The sequence below is a fragment of the Corythoichthys intestinalis genome, chromosome 7, assembly GCF_030265065.1.
Source record: "Corythoichthys intestinalis isolate RoL2023-P3 chromosome 7, ASM3026506v1, whole genome shotgun sequence".
Taxonomy (NCBI): Eukaryota; Metazoa; Chordata; class Actinopteri; order Syngnathiformes; family Syngnathidae; genus Corythoichthys; species Corythoichthys intestinalis.
Genome location: NC_080401.1, coordinates 9,999,275 through 10,020,802, shown reverse-complemented (window position 1 = coordinate 10,020,802; position 21,528 = coordinate 9,999,275). Strand labels below are relative to the sequence as shown.

At 40.2% G+C, this 21,528-nt stretch overlaps 1 protein-coding gene across 1 annotated transcript in view; it reads left to right on the top strand.

The window, feature by feature from the left end:
• Positions 1-21,528, top strand: part of bcar3 (BCAR3 adaptor protein, NSP family member) — a 181,047-nt gene that overhangs the window by 9,116 nt on the left and 150,403 nt on the right. Inside the window, exons 2-3 of the mRNA XM_057841253.1 lie at positions 8,524-8,666; positions 14,630-14,744. Coding sequence (XP_057697236.1) covers positions 8,577-8,666; positions 14,630-14,744 — 205 coding nt within the window. The 5' untranslated portion in view covers positions 8,524-8,576. The remainder of the gene's footprint in view (positions 1-8,523; positions 8,667-14,629; positions 14,745-21,528) is intronic.

Below are 21,528 nucleotides of genomic sequence, written 5' to 3'. Positions count from 1 at the left end.
TGTCATCTCCATGTGGAGAAAAAATATTTATGGGATTTAGGAATGGAGAGTATGGTGGGAGGAACTCCATTAGTCTTAGTCTTTTTCATTTTATTTATTATTATTTTTATTTTTTTGGCAATGTATACTTTGAGATTTGATTTTCAAATGTAAAGTGCGTTATAAATAAAATGCATTATTAATTATTATTATTATTATTATTATTACCATTCTGTTGTGGGTTGCAAACCATTCCCTGATTATGTTGGAGTGGGGGAAACCCACATTGTCCCAAACTATTCCACATTTTGGGAGGTTAAAATAAGTAGTGAAAATGCTTAGAAATAAGCACACACATGTTGACATATTCTGACAACATGTTCATCCATTTTGCATGTAAAGACATATGCAATGAAGTCATGACTAAATGTTGTGGGCGGTGAGACTATTCAATAGAGACCAATGATCATCCATTTTGACCATCATGACAGATGCAACTGATAATCTAAGAAACAGCAGACAATTGTACAATATCATTTGCATGGATGCACAAATACATCTGCAACTTTCTCAAACAAATGAGAAGCTGCTTCTTTGATGTGCACAAGTGGTACAATGTGAGGATTGAACAAGGTTATTGAAAAAGTTCTCTAAAAATTTTAAATCAAAACGTCTATAATTGGTCAGGGAAGGTGAGCTCTTCTTGACCCTGTGGCGTCCATTTTCCATGCCGCTCCTCAGCCCATCTATGCAGGTGCCAAGGCGGTGGATTTGGTCTCTTTTCTTCAATATTTTTTTTGAAGGCAATGATCAAGTCTGGGTGTTCCCATGTCCACGCACCAGCTGCTGCCCCGTCTTGGCCGCGTTTCGTGCCCGCTCTTGGTCTAGTAATCGTACGAGAAAAAAGTCATACTAATACTACAAGAAAGAAACTTGAACTGTTACTATGAGAAAAAAAGTATTATTTCGTTGGGCAAATTGTAGCTGAATAAATTGCTACTTACTTTACGTAAAGCTTTGCCTCTGTTAAAATCCACAATATTGAAAGCATCTTGTGTTTTAGAATCGGTTTTACAAATAAGGAATCCTTCATGTTTTGGCTCATCTACAGTGGGGCAAATAAGTATTTAGTCAACCACTAATTGTGCAAGTTCTCCCACTTGAAAATATTAGCGAGGCCTGTAATTGTCAACATGGGTAAACCTCAACCATGAGAGACAGAATGTGGAAAAAAAACAGAAAATCACATCGTTTGATTTTTAAAGAATTTATTTGCAAATCATGGTGGAAAATAAGTATTTGGTCAATACCAAAAGTTCATCTCACTACTTTGTTATGTACCCTTTGTTGGTAATAACCGAGGCCAAACGTTTTCTGTAACCCTTCACAAGCTTTTCACACACTGTTGCTGGTATTTTGGCCCATTCCTCCATGCAGATCTCCTCTAGAACAGTGATGTTTTGGGGCCGTCGTTGGGCAACACGGACTTTCAACTCCCTCCACAAATTTTCTATGGGGTTGAGATCTGGAGACTGGTTAGGCCACTCCAGGACCTTAAAATGCTTCTTACGAAGCCACTCCTTTGTTTCCCTGGCTGTGTGTTTGGAATCATTGTCATGCTGAAAGACCCAGCCACGTCTCATCTTCAATGCCCTTGCTGATGGAAGGAGATTTTCACTCAAAATCTCTCAATACATGGCCCCATTCATTCTTTCCTTTACACAGATCAGTCGTCCTGGTCCCTTTGCAGAAAAACAGCCCCAAAGCATGATGTTTCCACCCCCATGCTTCACAGTGGGTATGGTCCAATTCAGTATTCTTTTTCAGTATTCTTTTTCCTCCACACGAGAACCTGTGTTTCTACCAAAAAGTTCTATTTTGGTTTCATCTGACCATAACACATTCTCCCAGTCCTCTTCTGGAGCATCCAAATGCTCTTTAGCAAACCGCAGACGGGCCTGGACGTGTATTTTCTTCAGCAGGGGGACACGTCTGGCAGTGCAGGATTTGAGTCCCTGGCGGCGCATTGTGTTACTAATAGTAGCCTTTGTTACTGTGGTCCCAGCTCTCTGTAAGTCATTCACTAGTTCCCCTGTGTGGTTCTGGGATTTTTGCTCGCCGTTCTTGTTATCATTTTGACGCCACAGGGTGAGGAAGGAGTTGAAAGTCCGTGTTGCCCAACGACAGCCCCAAAACATCACTGCTCTAGAGGAGATCGGCATGGAGGAATGGGCCAAAATACCAGCTACAATGTGTGAAAAGCTTGTGAAGAGTTACAGAAAACGTTTGGTCTCCGTTATTGCCAACAAACGAAAATGAAAACGGCAGTTTATGCCTACTGCTGCGGTGCTCTTATTTACCTTGGTGAACAAAAACGATCCAATAATGAATAAACACAAAAGACCTCACCGAAAAAGCGGGGGTGTAACAAAGTAGCGATCAATTGCACAGGTGAATGAATGGCGAGCAAGCAGCTCACGAGGAGAGGAGGTACGTGGCACGTATGCTGCAAATGCGAACTCTCAGCGGCTAGTTTTGAAGTTGGAACCCTTCCTCGGGTGGCCCATCAGCGGCGGCGACGTCGTCTGCCCGTCCGTCGTCAATCAGAGTACGTCACGTTGGGAGGGGAGGCAGCCAGCTGGCGGACGCGACGATCATCTGACTGACAGTCTCAAAAAAGATAACAAACGGCCAGGGGCCGTCGCACCACTCAGCGGTCCAGTGAGCAGCGTGGGTAACGGTTAAATGTAAAACATGGAAGAAAAGCAGGTTGGCCCACTGGGTGTGGAATTCAAATTAAAAAAGAATATAGATGGAACAACTCTCAGAAAATGTAAATAAGTTGGCTTGCCTCAGCGACTGGCTGGAGGATGAGTAGAGAAGAGGGCCACATTTATGTGTACACTACACACACTTTGTACACATTCTAAATAATACTGTTTCTGTTACTGTTCTAAGGCTCTGTTGTGTGTTTGTTTTTGCAAAGAAAAAGAAGATGAATGTTAATGTTAATGCCATCTTGTGGATTTATTGTTATAATCAACAAATACAGTACTTATGTACAGTATGTTGAATGTATATATCCGTCTTGTGTCTTATCTTTCCATTTCAAAAATAATTTAGAGAAAAATAAGGCATATTTTAGAGATGGTTTGAATTGCGATTACCGGTAATTACAATTAATTAATTTTTAAGCTGTGATTAACTCAATTAAAAATTTTAATCGTTTGACAGCCCTAATAACCTTTATTTTTCGAGGCTGTGGTCATAAAGTTATTATGAGAAACTTGAAACTGTTCAGTGTTGCAACTGTTGAATTTTGCACATCAGATATTTCTTTAAAGAAAAAGTCTGAGCCAATGTTATTTACTTTTATTTTGTTTTTCAAAATATCTACATTTCAGAATATTGTATTTTCTATTTTTGAGCAGAATTCTAGCTTTGTATAGGCTAATGTTCCTATTGTTGAAACCACAAAAGTGTGTAATAAACAACTAGCACATTGATATTTTGCATTTTGTTTTCTTACTGTACCAAAAATGAACCGAACCGTGACCTCAAAACCGAGGTACATACCGAACTGAGATTTTTGTATACCGTTACACCTCTAGTAATAATACGACGTCCCAGTACCAGTACGACTTTAATCTCAGTCTTTTTTTTCTCCCTTCTCTTTCATTTGGCCCTCATCCTTTGTCGTAAAATACACCGCAAGTCTGATGAAAAAAACATTTGTATAAATAAACATTTGTATATAAAAAACACACTCAAAACTCATACAATTTAACACCCACTTGATATAAAATGCCAACAGAGGCAACATATTAAAAACAGGAGGTCTCACTCTGAAATATAGTATCTTATTATATCAGATAATCATGACTTAATATCAGGCATAGACTTCATAATGCATTGACAGGACACGGGACGCAGGGCCGATTAATAGGGGGCCTATCTCTGTCAAAGCTGACCGAGTGGTAAACACAGACAAAGAGCTTTTTCTTTCAAAATTTTTTTGTTGATAAATGCTTAAATCCCTGAATTCTTCATACAGTAGATATGGATGTGAAACAATCGATACTTGGCTAAAAGCAAAAAAAAAACGTGCAGAGAGCATTTATTTTACGTAAATATTGCGAACTGTGAGGCTAGTCAGTAAGGAAATTAGCAGCCGCTATATGTAAACAAAGAGCTTTTACCGTTGAAAATTCCTGTGAATAAATGCTTAAATCCCTGAATTCTTTGTAGATATGGACGTAAAACAGTCTCGATTCTTGGTTAAAAGCAAAAAAAAAAGTGCAGTTAGCAGTTATTTTACGTAAATATTGCGAAGTACAATGCCAATGCTGTAGCGGCTGATTTCTCCCATTGATTTTTTTTTTTTTTACAACGTTTCAAAATGCATGCATGGTACGAAAAATATAATAATTTCCTTGAATCTTCGAACAAATCACTCCTTAGACAATCCTTCCTGTTTGTATGCGGTACAGCTTTCGCAACTTTTCAACCTAAATCCGATGTTGGATCCTTGCATGTGTTGACAAACTGCGACTGACTGCAAATAACTGAAGCGGACTGTAGGACAGCCCCCTACTTGAAGGCGTTGCACAGTGGCTGATGGATTTGACCAGTCAATACAATTACGAAGTCTATGTATCAGGTATCAACTTGGTAGCCAAGCACAGATTCCTTGTATGTACGTTCTGCACGGTAAACACTTTACCAATGAAAGGAGACAAAGGTAATTTTTGTTTTCTCCTGGATAAACTCAAGTCAAACACTACGTTGAACTTTAAACGGGGTCAGATTCTGGCAAGTGTCCCTCAAGTGTATTAAGCACTCCTCCTCATCTTTGATCTACAAAATGACACAGTCAGAAATTTGGTTGATGTGATATAGTAGAGAGTCCTGTAGAATGGTTGGCCATAGACTGACATAAATCACGAGTGTTGAAGACCCCAAATGCAGCACACTAATCTTTTGTAATACAGTAGTTGAAAATGTCTTTAATGGGGAACTGGCAGCCACAGTAATAGGGCGATAGGTGGGTCCCACACTTTTCCATATTGCGGGACTCCTGGGGCGGGGCTCCCACCCTTGGCTGGGCTGTTGGGTGGGGTGGTGGTTCTAAGGTCCCACGCCGTCCTGCGGCAGCCTCTCGGGGCTCTCCTGCTTCTGCCTTTCTGTTTTTTTACCCAGGCATCCTCCTTGGGCCTGGCTGGGTGTCGCCCCCTTCAGGTGGGGATCCTGTCCTTCCCCGGAACTAGTGGGCCCTTGGGGTCCAGCTGTCTGCCACGTTGGTTGAGGGGTTGCGGCTGTGGCTGAGGAATCATTGGTGGGACGTGCGTGGGTGGCAGTGGTGTGTCCCCTCATCCCTTCCCTAAGTGCCGGATAATGGGGGCGCGGATGGTCCAGGGGATCGCCCTGGGGGGATTTGCTGTGGCCCTTTTGCCGGATCTGTGGGAGGAGGGGTGGGCCGCGCCCGCACCCTCCTGGTTGGCTGGAGCTGCCAGGGCCCTTGGCCGAACCCAGCGCAGCACTTCCACTTTTCTGCAAGACTTTCACACATCTGAGTGGGATCGCGCATGACTGGGTGCAATTAGACACAATCAGGTAGAGAGATTGTCAGTGCCAGGATTAGTGATCAGGTAGCATAGAATAGGATGTCAACATACCCACACTAACATGTGATTCCCTTAATACTATGTTCCACACCTCACTTTGTTGATTTGTGTTTGCTCCGCCCCGGCTAGTCACATCCCCTTTGACTTGCTTCTCCTCTTTCTCCTCGGTTATCAGGTCCCCCACATGGTGTCCACTCGTATATATATATATATATATATACAGTGCCTTGCAAAAGTATTCGGCCCCCTTGAACCTTGCAACCTTTCGCCACATTTCAGGCTTCAAACATAAAGATATAAAATTTTAATTTTTTGTCAAGAACCAACAACAAGTGGGATACAATCGTGAAGTGGAACAAAATTTATTGGATAATTTAAACTTTTTTAACAAATAAAAAACTGAAAAGTGGGGCGTGCAATATTATTCGGCCCCTTTACTTTCAGTGCAGCAAACTCACTCCAGAAGTTCAGTGAGGATCTCTGAATGATCCAATGTTGTCCTAAATGACCGATGATGATAAATAGAATCCACCTATGTGTAATCAAGTCTCCGTATAAATGCACCTGCTCTGTGATAGTCTCAGGGTTCTTTTTAAAGTGCAGTGAGCATTATGAAAACCCAGGAACACACCAGGCAGGTCCGAGATACTGTTGTGGAAAAGTTTAAAGCCGGATTTGGATACAAAAAGATTTCCCAAGCTTTAAACATCTCAAGGAGCACTGTGCAAGCCATCATATTGAAATGGAAGGAGCATCAGACCACTGCAAATCTACCAAGACCCGGCCGTCCTTCCAAACTTTCTTCTCAAACAAGGAGAAAACTGATCAGAGATGCAGCCAAGAGGCCCATGATCACTCTGGATGAACTGCAGAGATCTACAGCTGAGGTGGGAGAGTCTGTCCATAGGACAACAATCAGTCGTACATTGCACGAATCTGGCCTTTATGGAAGAGTGGCAAGAAGAAAGCCATTTCTCAAAGATATCCATAAAAAGTCTCGTTTAAAGTTTGCCACAAGCCACCTGGGAGACACACCAAACATGTGGAAGAAGGTGCTCTGGTCAGATGAAACCAAAATCGAACTTTTTGGCCACAATGCAAAACGATATGTTTGGCGTAAAAGCAACACAGCTCATCACCCTGAACACACCATCCCCACCGTCAAACATGGTGGTGGCAGCATCATGGTTTGGGCCTGCTTTTCTTCAGCAGGGACAGGGAAGATGGTTAAAATTGACGGGAAGATGGATGCAGCCAAATACAGGAACATTCTGGAAGAAAACCTGTTGGTATCTGCACAAGACCTGAGACTGGGACGGAGATTTATCTTCCAACAGGACAATGATCCAAAACATAAAGCCAAATCTACAATGGAATGGTTAAAAAATAAACGTATCCAGGTGTTAGAATGGCCAAGTCAAAGTCCAGACCTGAATCCAATCGAGAATCTGTGGAAAGAGCTGAAGACTGCTGTTCACAAACACTCTCCATCCAACCTCACTGAGCTCGAGCTGTTTTGCAAGGAAGAATGGGCAAGAATGTCAGTCTCTCGATGTGCAAAACTGATAGAAACATACCCCAAGCGACTTGCAGCTGTAATTGGAGCAAAAGGTGGCGCTACAAAGTATTAACGCAAGGGGGCCGAATAATATTGCACGCCCCACTTTTCAGTTTTTTATTTGTTAAAAAAGTTTAAATTATCCAATAAATTTTGTTCCTCTTCACGATTGTGTCCCACTTGTTGTTGATTCTTGACAAAAAATTAAAATTTTATATCTTTATGTTTGAAGCCTGAAATGTGGCGAAAGGTTGCAAGGTTCAAGGGGGCCGAATACTTTTGCAAGGCGCTGTATATATATATATATATATATATATATATATATATATATATATATATATATATAATTCACTAACGATAGCACCACTATACAGTATTCATAGGTAGCATGGATGTGTAAAAATGTATTTCTTGTTGTTGTCTGTTGTTCTTCCCATCTTCTGTCTGCTTTGTTCCTTTCTGTCCCCCCATTATATATATATATATATATATATATATATATATATATATATATATATATATATATATATATATATATATATATATATATATATATATATATATATATATATATATATATATATGTCTGCTTTGTTCCTTTCTGTCCCCCCATAATCCCTTCCTGTCCATTAAAAAAAAAGTCTTTAATGACTCATATTAATGGTGACAGTTCCTTCACAGACAAAATCCAGTGGAGAGAGGATAAAAGTCTGAAGATTGGTCAGTGTGGGCAAAAGTATTGAAAGGTTTTATATTTCAAATGTATTAGGTTAGAGAAGATGCTGATACCTGTTGTCTTAATCCTCATTTTACAAAAACCTGGACAGGGAAATCACAATCCATTACTTTCACAGCAAATCCTAACAGAAGTATATATTTTCGGAATGCAAATCAGACAATCTGACACTTTTTGCATCATCTACAAAGCCTAAATTAAGCGGGTTCTCTGTGGGTAGCAGAATGTGGTTGTGTGCCAATCATATTCTGCAAGACACAGTGACTGGATGACTATGACTGGCTGTCAAGGTGTTCGTCAAGGTGGACTGTGACAACAGTGCTCTTTAGTAACAGTCAATGACATCCCTGTATATCCCTGCAATATCACTTAATGTAATTGTGTGGGTGTGGGGGCACTGCACATGCTCAATCATTGCTTCACTTCCTGATAAAGTACCGTGTCCTGTCCTTAGATGTTTTATTTACTTAATGCACTGTTTTCGCATTGCCCTGGATATTCCTCAGCTATTTTCCATTTTGGTTGTGTACAGAACTCCAAAGTTGAGATCATATTCACAATTAAAACTTTCCTTGTCTATTGTTTTATAGTACATAATTATATTGTTTTATGTCCTGTTCTTTCAGTTTCAATCTGAAGAAGTATTTCTTGTCTGCATGTGTTCACATGCCTTTGGACCATGAAGCACCAGTCTATCTCTGGATGGCTGAGTCAGCTGGGATTGCCACAATACTGCGTTGCCCTGGAGCGAGAATACGATGGTGTTGAGGTACTAAACCCCCGCAGCGGAGTATGCATACAATTAGTCAATTTTAATTTTTGACAAAAGTCAGGAAATTATTGGTCTATATATTATTCAGACAGATTACCTGGGGTTTATATTAGATATTACTGCATACACGTTTCAGAGGAAGCCAGTGTTGCATGGATTGCATACTGTAGCAGAGACACCACTGGAGCCAAATAATCTTTTTTATTAAGCCAGTTGCAATGCGAAAGAAAATTGCAACCCTATAACTCTAAAGTCGACCAATTACCCTAAAGTAAAGTTGATTGTAATTAAGATAAGAGAAAATACCTTTGCTCGTCTGGCCTTCACAATTGATTGTGGGTGTATTTAAAAGCTGTACTTGGAACGATGCAAGGGTGAGGACAAGAATTCAATGATTTTCCAGGACAATCTTGTGAAAATGTGGACATTTATTACAAAATGCAGTAAAACATAACTGTAGCCTGACTATAGTACATGGACAATTACATGGAGGTTATTTAGCAACCATGCAGTTAAGTCTAATTTGACCTTTAACCAGCAGCGACTGAGGAGCTGGATTGATTAGCCTATGTGACCTGAGACCTATTCTTTACTTCCAATTATCGGTTACTGCATACCCACAATGCACTTGGTTTGTTAATGTTGGTATAACGTGCAGAGCTCCTGAGAAAGATGGTAAGAGACAAGGACGTTTATTTTGTAAGGTGTTGGGAAAGCTGTTGTGTGATCTTTTCTTTTGTGGTTTAATTTTATATAAACGGCATAAAGTACAGACAGTATAATCAGTACTGTGCAGTGGTGGTTTACTTAAAGCAACACTAAGTAACTTTTAGACCTTTATAAAATATTTGGGGTTTGGTGGTGCGTCCCCTCTTGCCATCCCTGAAGGCCGGTTGATGGGTGCGCGGGTGGCCCGGGGGACCACCCTGGATCCTGAGGGGGGGGCGATGGCTCCTTTGCTGGGCTGCGGGAGGAGAGATGGGCTGCACTGACCCCCCCCCGCTCCCCCTCCTCGGGCTGGCTGGGTGGGGGCCATGGCCATGGGTTGGCGCCCGCGTGGTGTCTCCACTCGTCCGCGTGGCTGTCGCGCGCTTGGTGGGGCTCGAGTGCAGCAGGATGTGATAGGGCGCGCTCAGGTGGGGGGTCCCGGTGCTGGGAGTGGTGGTGGGACGGCGTAGGGTCGGTCACCAACGGGCTTACATTCACAAGGGATTCACACGATTACTGGGTTCCAGATCACAGAGCTGATTTGTGTACACTCTACCCCTTTCAACTACTTAGCTTATAGACTCCCCCACCCCTGTGCTCCTCTTTCCCTGGTCAACAGGTCCCCCACATGGTGTCAACCGGAAATACATCTAGCTGACGATAGTACCAACACATTAATAGTTAGTGTAGTAGTTCAATGTATTTCTTGTTGTTGTTTGTGTTTCTTTTCTTTCTTCTTTTGTGTTTCTTTTCTTCTGTTCCCCCATAACCCCTTCCTGTTTGCTGCTTTGTCATAATAAACGAGGTATGTTGAATGATCACAATGGGAGTATGCCATACTCTCAATGTGAAACATTAAAACTGTTCAGACTATCCGGGCACTTAGACTTCCATTCTCCATGTCAAACAGCTGAACAGGAAAGTTTAAAAAAAAAAAAAAAAAAAAAAAAAAAAAATATATATATATATATATATATATATATATATATATATATATATATATATATATATATATATATATATATATATATATATATATTTTTTTTTAATAACATTTGTGATGATATATTGACTGACAACTAGTTGAATGACACCTCTTTTATATCTTGAGGGGGTCTGTATCGCTTTTAAGAGGGTGGTAGGAACTCTGCCACGCTAAAACAAAACCTACAAATGTGCTGACTGCTTTACAGCATGTCACTTCAACCTTCTCCCATTAATTATAAAGCCGGAAGTCGATATGAAAACTTTCGCGCCAATTATGCAAAGATGGCAGAGGAACAAAAGAGACAAAAAGTTTTGTCTGAGGAGGGAAAAAAACAGGAGTTTTCCAGAATATACAGAATAAACAGTTGCTCGGCTTTCACTGGCTGACTGGCCCCTCAATCGAACTTGTCAGCGCTGAGGAGCTCGGGTGGAGGGTTTAGCCACGCGGTTGCTAACCGTCATATGCTATTGTTTAGCCACAACTGGGTTCTTTACCTTATTACTATTCATCCTTCACATAGCCGCTGGAAACAGAAATGTTGTTTAATCCATCTGCAGGCGACCAGGAGATGGATTTTTGATTGATTGATGATTATACCACACTGTGGGTGTGCGCTGGTCCTCATGGGAAACCCAGCCTTCTTTAAGGCAAAACACCAATGCTTTTGTCCACCGGCGTCGCTAAAATCGACCAGAACTGAAAAGTTACTAAGGCTTACTTCAAGTAAAAGTACAGATACAGGGACTAAAAATGACTTACCGGTAAGTAAAAGTACAAGTATCTAAGAAAAAATTTACTCAAGTATAAGTACAAAAGTACTTGCTTTAAAATGGACTTTACAAGTAAAAAGTAAAAGTATTTTCTCCCAGTGCAAAAATGTGATATACTGTATGTAGTTTATATTTTGAATGTAAATATATTAAATAACCGTGCAGAATAGAAACAAGTAATAAAGTTGACTGCACTTTAAACCGAAGCTTAACAAGCTTAATAAACTCCAAAACTTAGCTTAATGGCAGATTACAAGCAACTATCATGCGCATACCCACCCCTACTGGACAAGAGTGTACAGCAATCATGTGAAGGTGCGTTGCTTGTACTGTACGTAGTTTTCAATTGGTCAATCTCTTGATCACCTGCCTAATCTTGCCTGTAGCCTACTCGTGTTGCTCCTACTAGTGCTCAATAACTATATACAGTGTAGTTGCACTGGGATTATTGATTGCAGTGGAGGCATGAAAACAAAACTATGAATTCAAAATGAGAGAAAAACAAACAAGCAAAAGTAACGTTTAACACAGGCGACAATCTGTAAAATGTAGTGAAGTAAAAAGTACCACTTCATATTTATACTCAAGTAAAGTACAGGTACACAAAAATGTACTTGAGTACAGCAATGAAGTACTTTTACTTTGTTACATTCCACCACTGGTACTGTGCAATAACATCATTTTAATCTTGGGTATAAATAAATCTGCAGTTAAGTGGCATTTTTGGTGGTCTTCACCAACATATCCTGTGGTGTCAATTAAGTTTATAATAGTGTGATGATACCTCCAAGTGTAACGATATTGTCAATGAAGGAATTTTCAAAATCATCCGCCATCCAGACTGAATTCACACAGCGCCACTGACCCTTTTCTGGATATTATATCAACAATGTCCAGCTCATTGGTTCTCAAACATCCAGGATTAGTTTTGCATGACTTAACTGGTAGACACCATCAACACTGGCCAGACATTAAGTAAACATTAGTATTAGGATTGTCAAAGCTTTTACAATTTTTTCACTTGTTGGGAAATAGCATTTGGTTTAGAATTTCTAATTCACAACTCAACTGTCTATGTGAACTAAACCAAGAGAGTTGGATAAATCAATTTGTTTGTTATTTGAAACTTTTCATAGCAATGGTAGCAATAATGGGCTGTGTTGACCATACACAACAAAGGCTTTCAAATGGGGGGGGGGAAATCATCATCCACAATTGTTAAATCAGCTGTACTAGGCAGGATTGAGAGTTCATATTGTGGTTCAGTTTAACATGATCAGCTTATGAAAACATGTCAACTTGGTTCTGGACACACACGGATGAGAGAAGTGAGGATGACTCAAAAACACTAAGCGATGTGCTCGTCTAAAAAAAACAGAGTTTGTAATAACTATAGCAAAAAAAAAAAAAAAGAAAAGAAAAAAAAAGAAAAAAGTAAGTCCATCAGATGTGCTGATTTGAGTGGCTATATGTAGACCTATGCACTTCTAGTACTGTCCAAGGTTAGTTCTGGTTGTCCTTCCTTCATGTATTTAAGTGGTCATTTTCGTTAATACCATAGGGTAGCTTGAAGTGTGGCGGCGAGTGTTAGTCAATGTGCAAAACAATGCTGTAATGACAGGATAAGGGTGAGGGGAGGATGTGGCACACTTTTTGGAGACGGGAGGTCACCAGTGGTCTCAGTAGTTTACATTCTCTGCTGGAGCCAACAACCTGTCCAGACAGACTTGGAATTTGCTATCTTCCACCAAACACTGTGTGCATTCAAAGCTTTAAAACATATTTTAAACATTTAGATTTGCCCTATTGTATAGTAAAATATGTATTTTTTAGGTCAGATTTTCTATGAAACGAATGACTGAATAACAGGCCAATTACACAGTTTATTTAGATTATTATTAGTAACTTTCATTTAAAAAATTTAAGACGGCTATTTTTTTCTTATTTCCAAAAATATATCAAACTACAGTATGCACAGCTAAAATAACAATTTAGTATTATAATTTAGTAAATTGTTGTAGCGTGGTTTAAATATCTGCCTCCTGGCTCCAGGTTTCAAGTCTCACGCAAGACCATTCTCTGAAAAGTTAGCTTTGTTTCCCTAGGCTTGCATGCTTCTCAGGCAATCTGGTTTCCTTACACATTCCAAAAATGTGCATGATATTGAAACTAAAGACCATCTATCGTCGGCACACCTGGACTGGTGACCAAACGAATGCTGTATTTCAAAACTATTTCCCGAATATCCATTAGGATATGTTAGAATTTACCTGTCAAAATGAACAGGATAAGCCAGGGGTGCAAACGCTTTTTTATTTTTTTGCCTCATTAGTTACTTTTCTAATGAAAAACCCAAAGTGATCTACAGTGGTATGAAAAAGTATCTGAACCTTTTGGAATTTCTCACATTTCTGCATAAAATCACCATCAAATTTGATCTGCTCTTTGTCAAAAATCACACAGATGCAAAAACAGGGTCGGCTTTAACTAAAACCACTCAAACATTAATAGGTTTTCATATTTCAATGAGGATAGTATGCAAACAATGACAGAAGGGGGAAAATAAGTAAGTGAACCATCACATTTAATCATTGTGCCCCAACCCCCTTTGGCAGCAATAACTTCAACCAGACGCTTTATGTAGCTGCAGATCAGTCTAGCACATCGATCAGGACTAATCTTGGCCAATTCTTCTCTACAAAACTGTTGTAGTTCAGTCAGATTCCTGTGATGACTGGCATGAATCAATGTCTTTAGGTCATGCCACAGCATCTCAATGGGGTTCATGTCTGGACTTTGACTTGGCCACTCCAGAACATGCATTTTGTTATTCTGAAACCTTCTGAAGTTGATTTACTTCTGTGTTTTGGATCATTGTCTTGTTGCAGCATCTATCCTCTTTTTATCTTCAACTGTCTGACAGATGGCCTCAGGTTTTCCTGCAAAACATCCTGATAAACCTTTGAATTAATTCTTCCATTAATGATTGCAAGTTGTCCAGGCCATGAGGTAGCAATACAGCCCCAAATCATGCTACTCCCTCCACCATGCTTCACAGTGGGGATGAGGTATTGATGTTGGTGAGCTGTTCCATTTTTCCTCCACACGTGACGTTGTGTGTTACTCCCAAACAATTCAACTTTGGTTTAATCAGTCCACAAAATATTTGGCCAAAACTTCTGTGGAGTGTCAAAGTGCCTTTTTGGGAACATTAAACGAGCAACAATGTTTTTTTTTTAGACACCAGTGGCTTCCTCCGTGGAGTCCTCCCATTAATACCATTCTTGGCCATAGTTTTACAAATAGTTGATGTGTGTACAGAGATATTGGACTGTGGCAGTGATTTCTGGGAGTCTTTAGCAGACACGCAGTCGTATTTTTTCTGTTTGTTTTTGGACTGGTACCGCAGAATCATACCATGTAGTAATAACAATGCAAGAAGCAATGCAACAATTTTTAAGCGACTTACATGAACTTTTGTTTGTGTTCTTTAGGACCTGCTGCACCTCTCAGAATGTGATCTCTTGGATGTAGGTGTTCACAACCACCTCCATCGTTTGCACCTCCTTACCTCCCTACGCCTCCTCCAGGAGCGAGAGAGGAAGAAAGGTACTTGCACAGAATGCCTTGTCACTCATGAACACGGACACACACACTGAACAAACATTATCTTCCCTTATCCATCTCATCAGGTTGTTTGTTCTGTCTCCGAAAGTCCCCATGCATCCATCTCTGTCTTTGTCATTGTGTGCCCAAAAAGTGCAGAGAGCTTGACAGAGACGTATAGCATGAGTGTCATGTAAAGACATGCATATGCCTGGGGGATCGTGAGGGTGTTTGTCTGTCAAAGGACAATACGATGTTCTCACAGAAACACACATCAACATATACTCATCACGGAAAAGTGCAAGGCTTGTCTATCCTGCAGCCGAGAAACTATTCTGTTTTACATGGCTCTAGATAAGCGGACGTGAGTGAGCATCCTAGCTTATAACAGCTTTTAAAAAATGTTTCCTATATGAATCATTCGTGAATCAACTCATAGCCGTCACAACAGAATACAACCTGTCAATGGAAGTATTCAACAATTTTAAACTGTTTGTATCAAACACTTTTATAAACTCAATCAACATATGGGTCAAGAAATCTGATCAGTAGCCTTGGATGACATGAGGTATTGGCTGGTGTTGTAAATCTAAAGATTGGACTCAAGACCACATTTTGAGGGTCTTGCTAATATGTCGCTCTTAAGTCACAAAAGTCTTGGTCCCAGAATGGCCAGTGGATCCTACTCTGGATTTTCTGTTAAGACCAGCACTTCAACTTCAGCAATGTGATTTTAAGGAGAAACGTGCTAAACAAAAGAAAACTTGTATATTCAAATTTTGTGTTAATAAATTCCACTACTCCTAGAAATGACTTGAAACTTTAACAAAGCATAGACTTCACTATCAGTTGACAAGAAAGGGGGCGCTGAGCCTCTCCATTGGGGGCCTATTTTCAAAAACCTAAAATTCCAAATATTTTCAAAACCAAAGCTGCTAGTAACCTAATGTCAAGACAGGCATCTCCCTTAGGCATATATGAGTATCCATGAGCAACGACATAAAAAAAAAAAAAAAAAAAATCAAAATCATTCCCTATTAAGATCCAGATTAATTATTTTTTATACTAGTATAACAAAATCAAAATGGCTATAAAATTCTCTAATTTTACGCTAGATGCACAAAAATCCCCAAATGCAGAGATAATCACCTTTATTTTCAGGATCAATAGCAATATTTAACATATCAGTTAATTCAGTAAGTTTTGCCCAAAAAAGTAACGTAATTTTTCAACAGCTAATAAATCATTCAGTTTTCACATCAGAAACCTAATACTTGAGGAAAGCATGCAGAATTATCTTAATTTTACTCAACAAAAGCAACATTTTTTCTGTATACAATCACAACTTAGTTAGGTTGAATTCCGCTATTATGTAGGGTTACAAAATCCAACATGGCGGCCGTCACGAAACAAAGAGCTTATCAAGTTGAAAATTCTTGTAAATAAATGTTTAAATCGCGTAATTTCTATAGATATGAACGTAACATAGTCTAGATCAGGGGTCATGAATTAAAAATCCTCTGGGTCCGAAATTAAAAAATTACAACAATCTCGGTTCCGGAAATATTTTTAATGCTTCTTTTTTTCCAAAAAATACAAACGTATCTTTACATGGCCACGCTGATAATTACAACATTCAAAAATGTAAATAAAATATAAAAGCTGGATAAAACTAAAAAAAAAGTGCTTTAATTGAATCATTAAATAGCAACATAAGAGCATGTTCAAGACTTTTTTTTCTCAATTGTGGAAGCTGACAGGGGGATTTGCTTTATTTTTTGACAGACCTCTTCTTTTTGCTTTCCATGACGCAAAGTTTCAGCAACTGCACTCATACAATCTTTGACAATCGGTGCGTCACTAAAAGACTTTTTGTTTTGACCCAATATCCACGCTATTGTGAGGGAGCATTCATTTGGGCGTTGCTGTGCAGTGAATGAATGAACCATGAGCCTTGAGATGCGATCATATTGAGCCCTTATTTACGCTATTTTTTGAGAACGGATTGCAGAGTTCATAGGGAAACTTTGCGAAAAAGCTGCGTACTTCGTCTCATAGTGCCTTTTCAAATTGCTGCTTTTTACAAGCGCTACCGTCTCTGAACAGATGTGGCATGGCGGTCTTGTGCTGCTGCTACGTAAAATGAACAAAAATGTGGTGGTCCACTCCTCCTTAAAAAAATCTGTTTTCTGCATCTTGCATAGTTTTGAGCATGCCATTTGCCGTACCTTTTCGCCTCATCCTCCAACTTCACTCAGCTCAGTTTTTGGCTGTCACTCCGCAGAGTCTGGAAAGCGAGTGTTCATCTCAATACTTTGTTATGTACCCTTTGTTGGCAATAACAAGGCCAAACGTTTTCTGTAACTCTTGACAAGCTTTTCACATACTGTTGCTGGTATTTTGGCCCATTCCTCCATGCAGATCTCCTGTAGAGCAGTGATGTTTTGGGGCTGTCATTGGGCAACACGGACTTTCAACTCCCTCCACAGATTTTCTATGGGTTTGAGCTCTGGAGACTGGCAAGGCCACTCCAGGACCTTGAAATGCTTCTTAGGAAGCCACTCCCTTGTTGCCCTGGCTGTGTGTTTGGGATCATTGTCATGCTGAAAGACCCAGCCACGTCTCTTCTTCAATGGCCTTGCCGATGGAAGGAAATTTTCACTCAAGATCTCTCGACATGGCCCCATTCATTCTTTCCTTTACACAGATCAGATCCTGGTTCCTTTGCAGAAAAACAGCCCCAAAGCATGATGTTTCCACCCACATGCTTCACAGTGGGTATGGTGTTCTTTGGATGCAATTCAGTATTCTTTCTCCTCCAAACACGAGAACCTGAGTTTCTACCAAAAAGCTCTATTTATTTTATTTTATTTTATTTTATTTTATCTTCATCTGACCATAACACATTCTCCCAGTCCTCTTCAGGATCATCCAAATGCTCTTTAGCGAACCGCAGACGGGCCTGGACGTGTACTGGCTTCAGCAGGGGACACGTCTAGCAGTGCAGGATTTGAGTCCCTGGCGGCGCATTGTGTTACTGATAGTGGCCTTTGTTACTGTGGTCCCAGCTCTCTGTAGGTCATTCACTTTGTCCCCCCGTGTGGTTCTGGGATTTTTGCTCACCGTTCTTGTTATCATTTTGACACCACGGGGTGAGATCTTGCATGGAGCCCCAGAGCGAGAGAGATTATCAATGGTCTTGTATGTCTTCCATTTTCTAATAATTGCTCCCACAGTTGATTTCTTTACACCAAGCGTTTTACCTATTGCAGATTCAGCGTTCCCAGCCTGGTGCAGGTCTACAATTTTGCCTCTGGTGTCCTTTGACAGCTCTTTGATCTTGGCCAGTGTGACTGACTGAGATTGTGGACAGGTGTCTTTTATACCGATAATGAATTAAAACAGGTGCCATTAATACAGGTAACGAGTGGAGCCTCGTTAGACCTCTTTAGAAGAAGTTAGACCTCTTTGACAATCAAAAATCTTGCTTGTTTGTAGGTGACCAAATACTTATTTTCCACTCTGATTTGGAAATTAATTCTTTAAAAATCAAACAATGTGATTTTCTGTTTTTTTTGTCCACATTCTGTCTCTCATGGTTGAGGTTTACCCATGTTGACAATTACAGGCCTCTCTAATCTTTTTAAGTAGGAGAACTTGCACAATTCGTGGTTGACTACTTATTTGCCCCACTGTATATAAGTCGCACCAGAGCATAAGTCGCATCATTTTTGGGGGAAATTTACTTGATAAAATCCAACATATAGAACAGATATGTCATCTTGAAAGGCAATTTGATACAGTATAAAAATACAATAGAGAACAACATGCTGAATAAGTGTACAGTGTACAGTGCATGAACAACGAAATGCAAATATACTGTCCTCCCCAGGATGCTACGGCTCGGTCCAGGCTATACAGTGAGCTAAACTCCCAAATGACAATGCTGGACGTCCGTATAATTTGCTGAATCAATTTTGACTTCGATACCAAACAGGTTGGCATCAACGTAAATAAATGACAATTAGGTGCTATTACAGCAATGACACAAACGGTTAGCATGCGTTTGCTAGCATTAGCACATCGTTCAAACAACCACACAACTGGCTTTAAGTGTCTGATCGCGGGTGGAAAACACAACAACAACAGAAAAGATGATACACACAGACGTTGCCTCTGTAGAGATATTTTGCAAGCATAAACAGTGAACGTAGGTTTGCAGCCGTCTCTCTCTCTCTCCCTCTCTCTCCCTCTCTCTCTCTCTCTCTCTCTCTCTCTCTGTCTCCCACTCGCTCAGAGACGCTACGTAGCTGTCTGTCTTCTTCTGCCGTGTGAGCGCTCTTCTTCACATAAACAAGTGCGAGTGCGCCCCCGCGTGGCCGTGAAATCGCCACAAACTAAAAGCATGCATTTCAATTTGAAAAAGTCAATAATACAATTGAACACACATTGCCAAGGGCAGAACGCGAGCGTGGCCAAAGCTATTAAGAGTTATTCAGATAACTATAGCATTAAAAAAATGCTAAGAAGTTTACCATACCATCAGTGTCACTCCAAAACACCAAAATAACATGTGAAATAATATCATAATGTGTTAATAATTTCACACATAAGTCGCTCCTGAGTATAAGACGCACCCCCAGCCAAACTATGAAAAAAACTGCGATTTATAGTCTGAAAAATACGGTACTCTTTAAGGCAAAACACTACCGCTTTTGTCCACCTGCGTCGCTAAAATCAAAACTGAAAAGTTACCTGGTGTTGCTTTAAAGGGTTAATTCCGATATACGCGGGAATATGGATTACGTCGCCAGTGTAGGAACGCAACTTGTTCGTACCCGGGGGACTACCTATTTAATGGTAACTACTTCTCTTTTTTTAAAAACAAATATTTCATTAGAATTATTACACTTCAGTACCATAACTCACAATGCAAAAAAAATCTCCATTAGGTCTTCACAGATTGCCTTTCAAAAAATATATACAGTATTTCAAATTCTTGGATCACTCTGTGACTGCCAGCGCCACGAGGTGCACTTTCAGGACCGTTGCTGAGGTGAAACAGCCTCTACTTATAATCACTCAGTCACCAACTACCATGGTATTATCTGTCTGCTTGGCAGCTTGCCACCCCTATAATTAAACACAGAAGCCAGATTTGTGCAGAAGCACACACAAATACAAGCAATTTAACAAGTCTTCTGACCCAATGATTTGCATTTCAGAGACTTGCTTTTGGTCACTAGGAGTGATGCCCGTCCCCACAAAGTGAACAGATTTATATCCCCTCAGGATGAGTACACAAACACACGCACATACACTCAGAGAGTGTCCTTAGAAAATGTCAAGTCAACATTTAACCCAGATAAGAGCATTCCAGTGAGAGCACCTTCATAATTAAACATGCACATCTATATTTACACTCTATCCTCGAGGCTTATTTAGTTCACCCTTTGATACAGTTCAAGATTGAAGTGTCTAAAATCTATGTGCGTGGAAAAAATACACTATTATCGTGGACAATGCACATGTTCTTATATGGATCAGTATAGAGTTAGCTCAGAAGGCACAAGTAAAACATGGTTAGCACTCCTGCAATTCTGTCAGATAATGCTCAATTTCTCCCAGAAAATGATTGCAATTACAAATGCTTTGGTAGTAATATCTTCATTTATTTTGCTTGCAATGAAAAAACACAAAATGATTTAAACCCCCCCAATACTCTAATCATTTTACACAAAACTCCAAAAATGGGCCGGACAAAGGTACTGGCACCCTTTAAAAATCATACGATGATTCTCTAATTTGTGTAATTAACAGCACCTGTTACTACCTGTGGCACATAACAGGTGGTAGCAATCACTAAATCCCCCAGTTAAAATGGATTAAAGCTGACTCAACCTCTGTCCTGTGTCCTTGTGTGTACCACATTGAGCATGGAGAAAAGAAAGAAGATCAAAGAACTGTCTGAGGACTTGAGAACCAAAATTGTGGGGAAGCATGGGCAATCTCAAGGCTACAAGTCCATCTCCAAAGACCTGAATGTTCCGGTTTCTAGTTCTACCGTGTGCAGTGTCATCAATAAGTGTATAGCCAATTGCAATGTGGCTAACCTCCCTAGATGTGAACGGAAAAGAAAACTTGATGAGAGATTTCAACGAAAGATTTTGCGGATGGTGGATGAAGAACCTTGACTAACATCCAAACAAGTTCAAGCTGTCCTGCAGTCAGAGGTACAACAGTATCAACCCGTACTATCCGTCTGCGTCTGAATAAAAAGGGACCTTCAAGGGAAAACCCCACTTCTGACCCAGAGACATAAAAAGCCAGGCTAGAGTTTTCCAAAACTTACCTGAGAAAGCCAAAAACGTTTTGGAAGAATGCTCTCTGGTCAGATGAGACAGAAGTAGAGCTTTTTGGGAAAAGGCATCAACATAGAGTTTACTGAGAAAAAAACGAGGCCTTCAAAGAAATGAACAGGGTCCCACAGTCAAACATGGCAGAGGTTCGCTGATGTTTTGCTGCCACTGGCACTGGACTGCTTGACTGTGTGCATGGCATTATGAAGTCTGAAGACTAGCAACAAATTTTGCAGCATAATGTAGGGCTCAGTGTGAGAAAGCTGGGTCTCCTTCAGAGGTCATGGGTCTTCCAGCAGGACAATGATCCAAAACACACTTAAAAAAGCACTAGAAAATGGTTTGAGAGAAAGCACTCGAGACTTCTAAAGTGGCCAGCAATGAGTCCAGACATGAATCCCACAGAAAACCTGTGGATAGATCTGAAA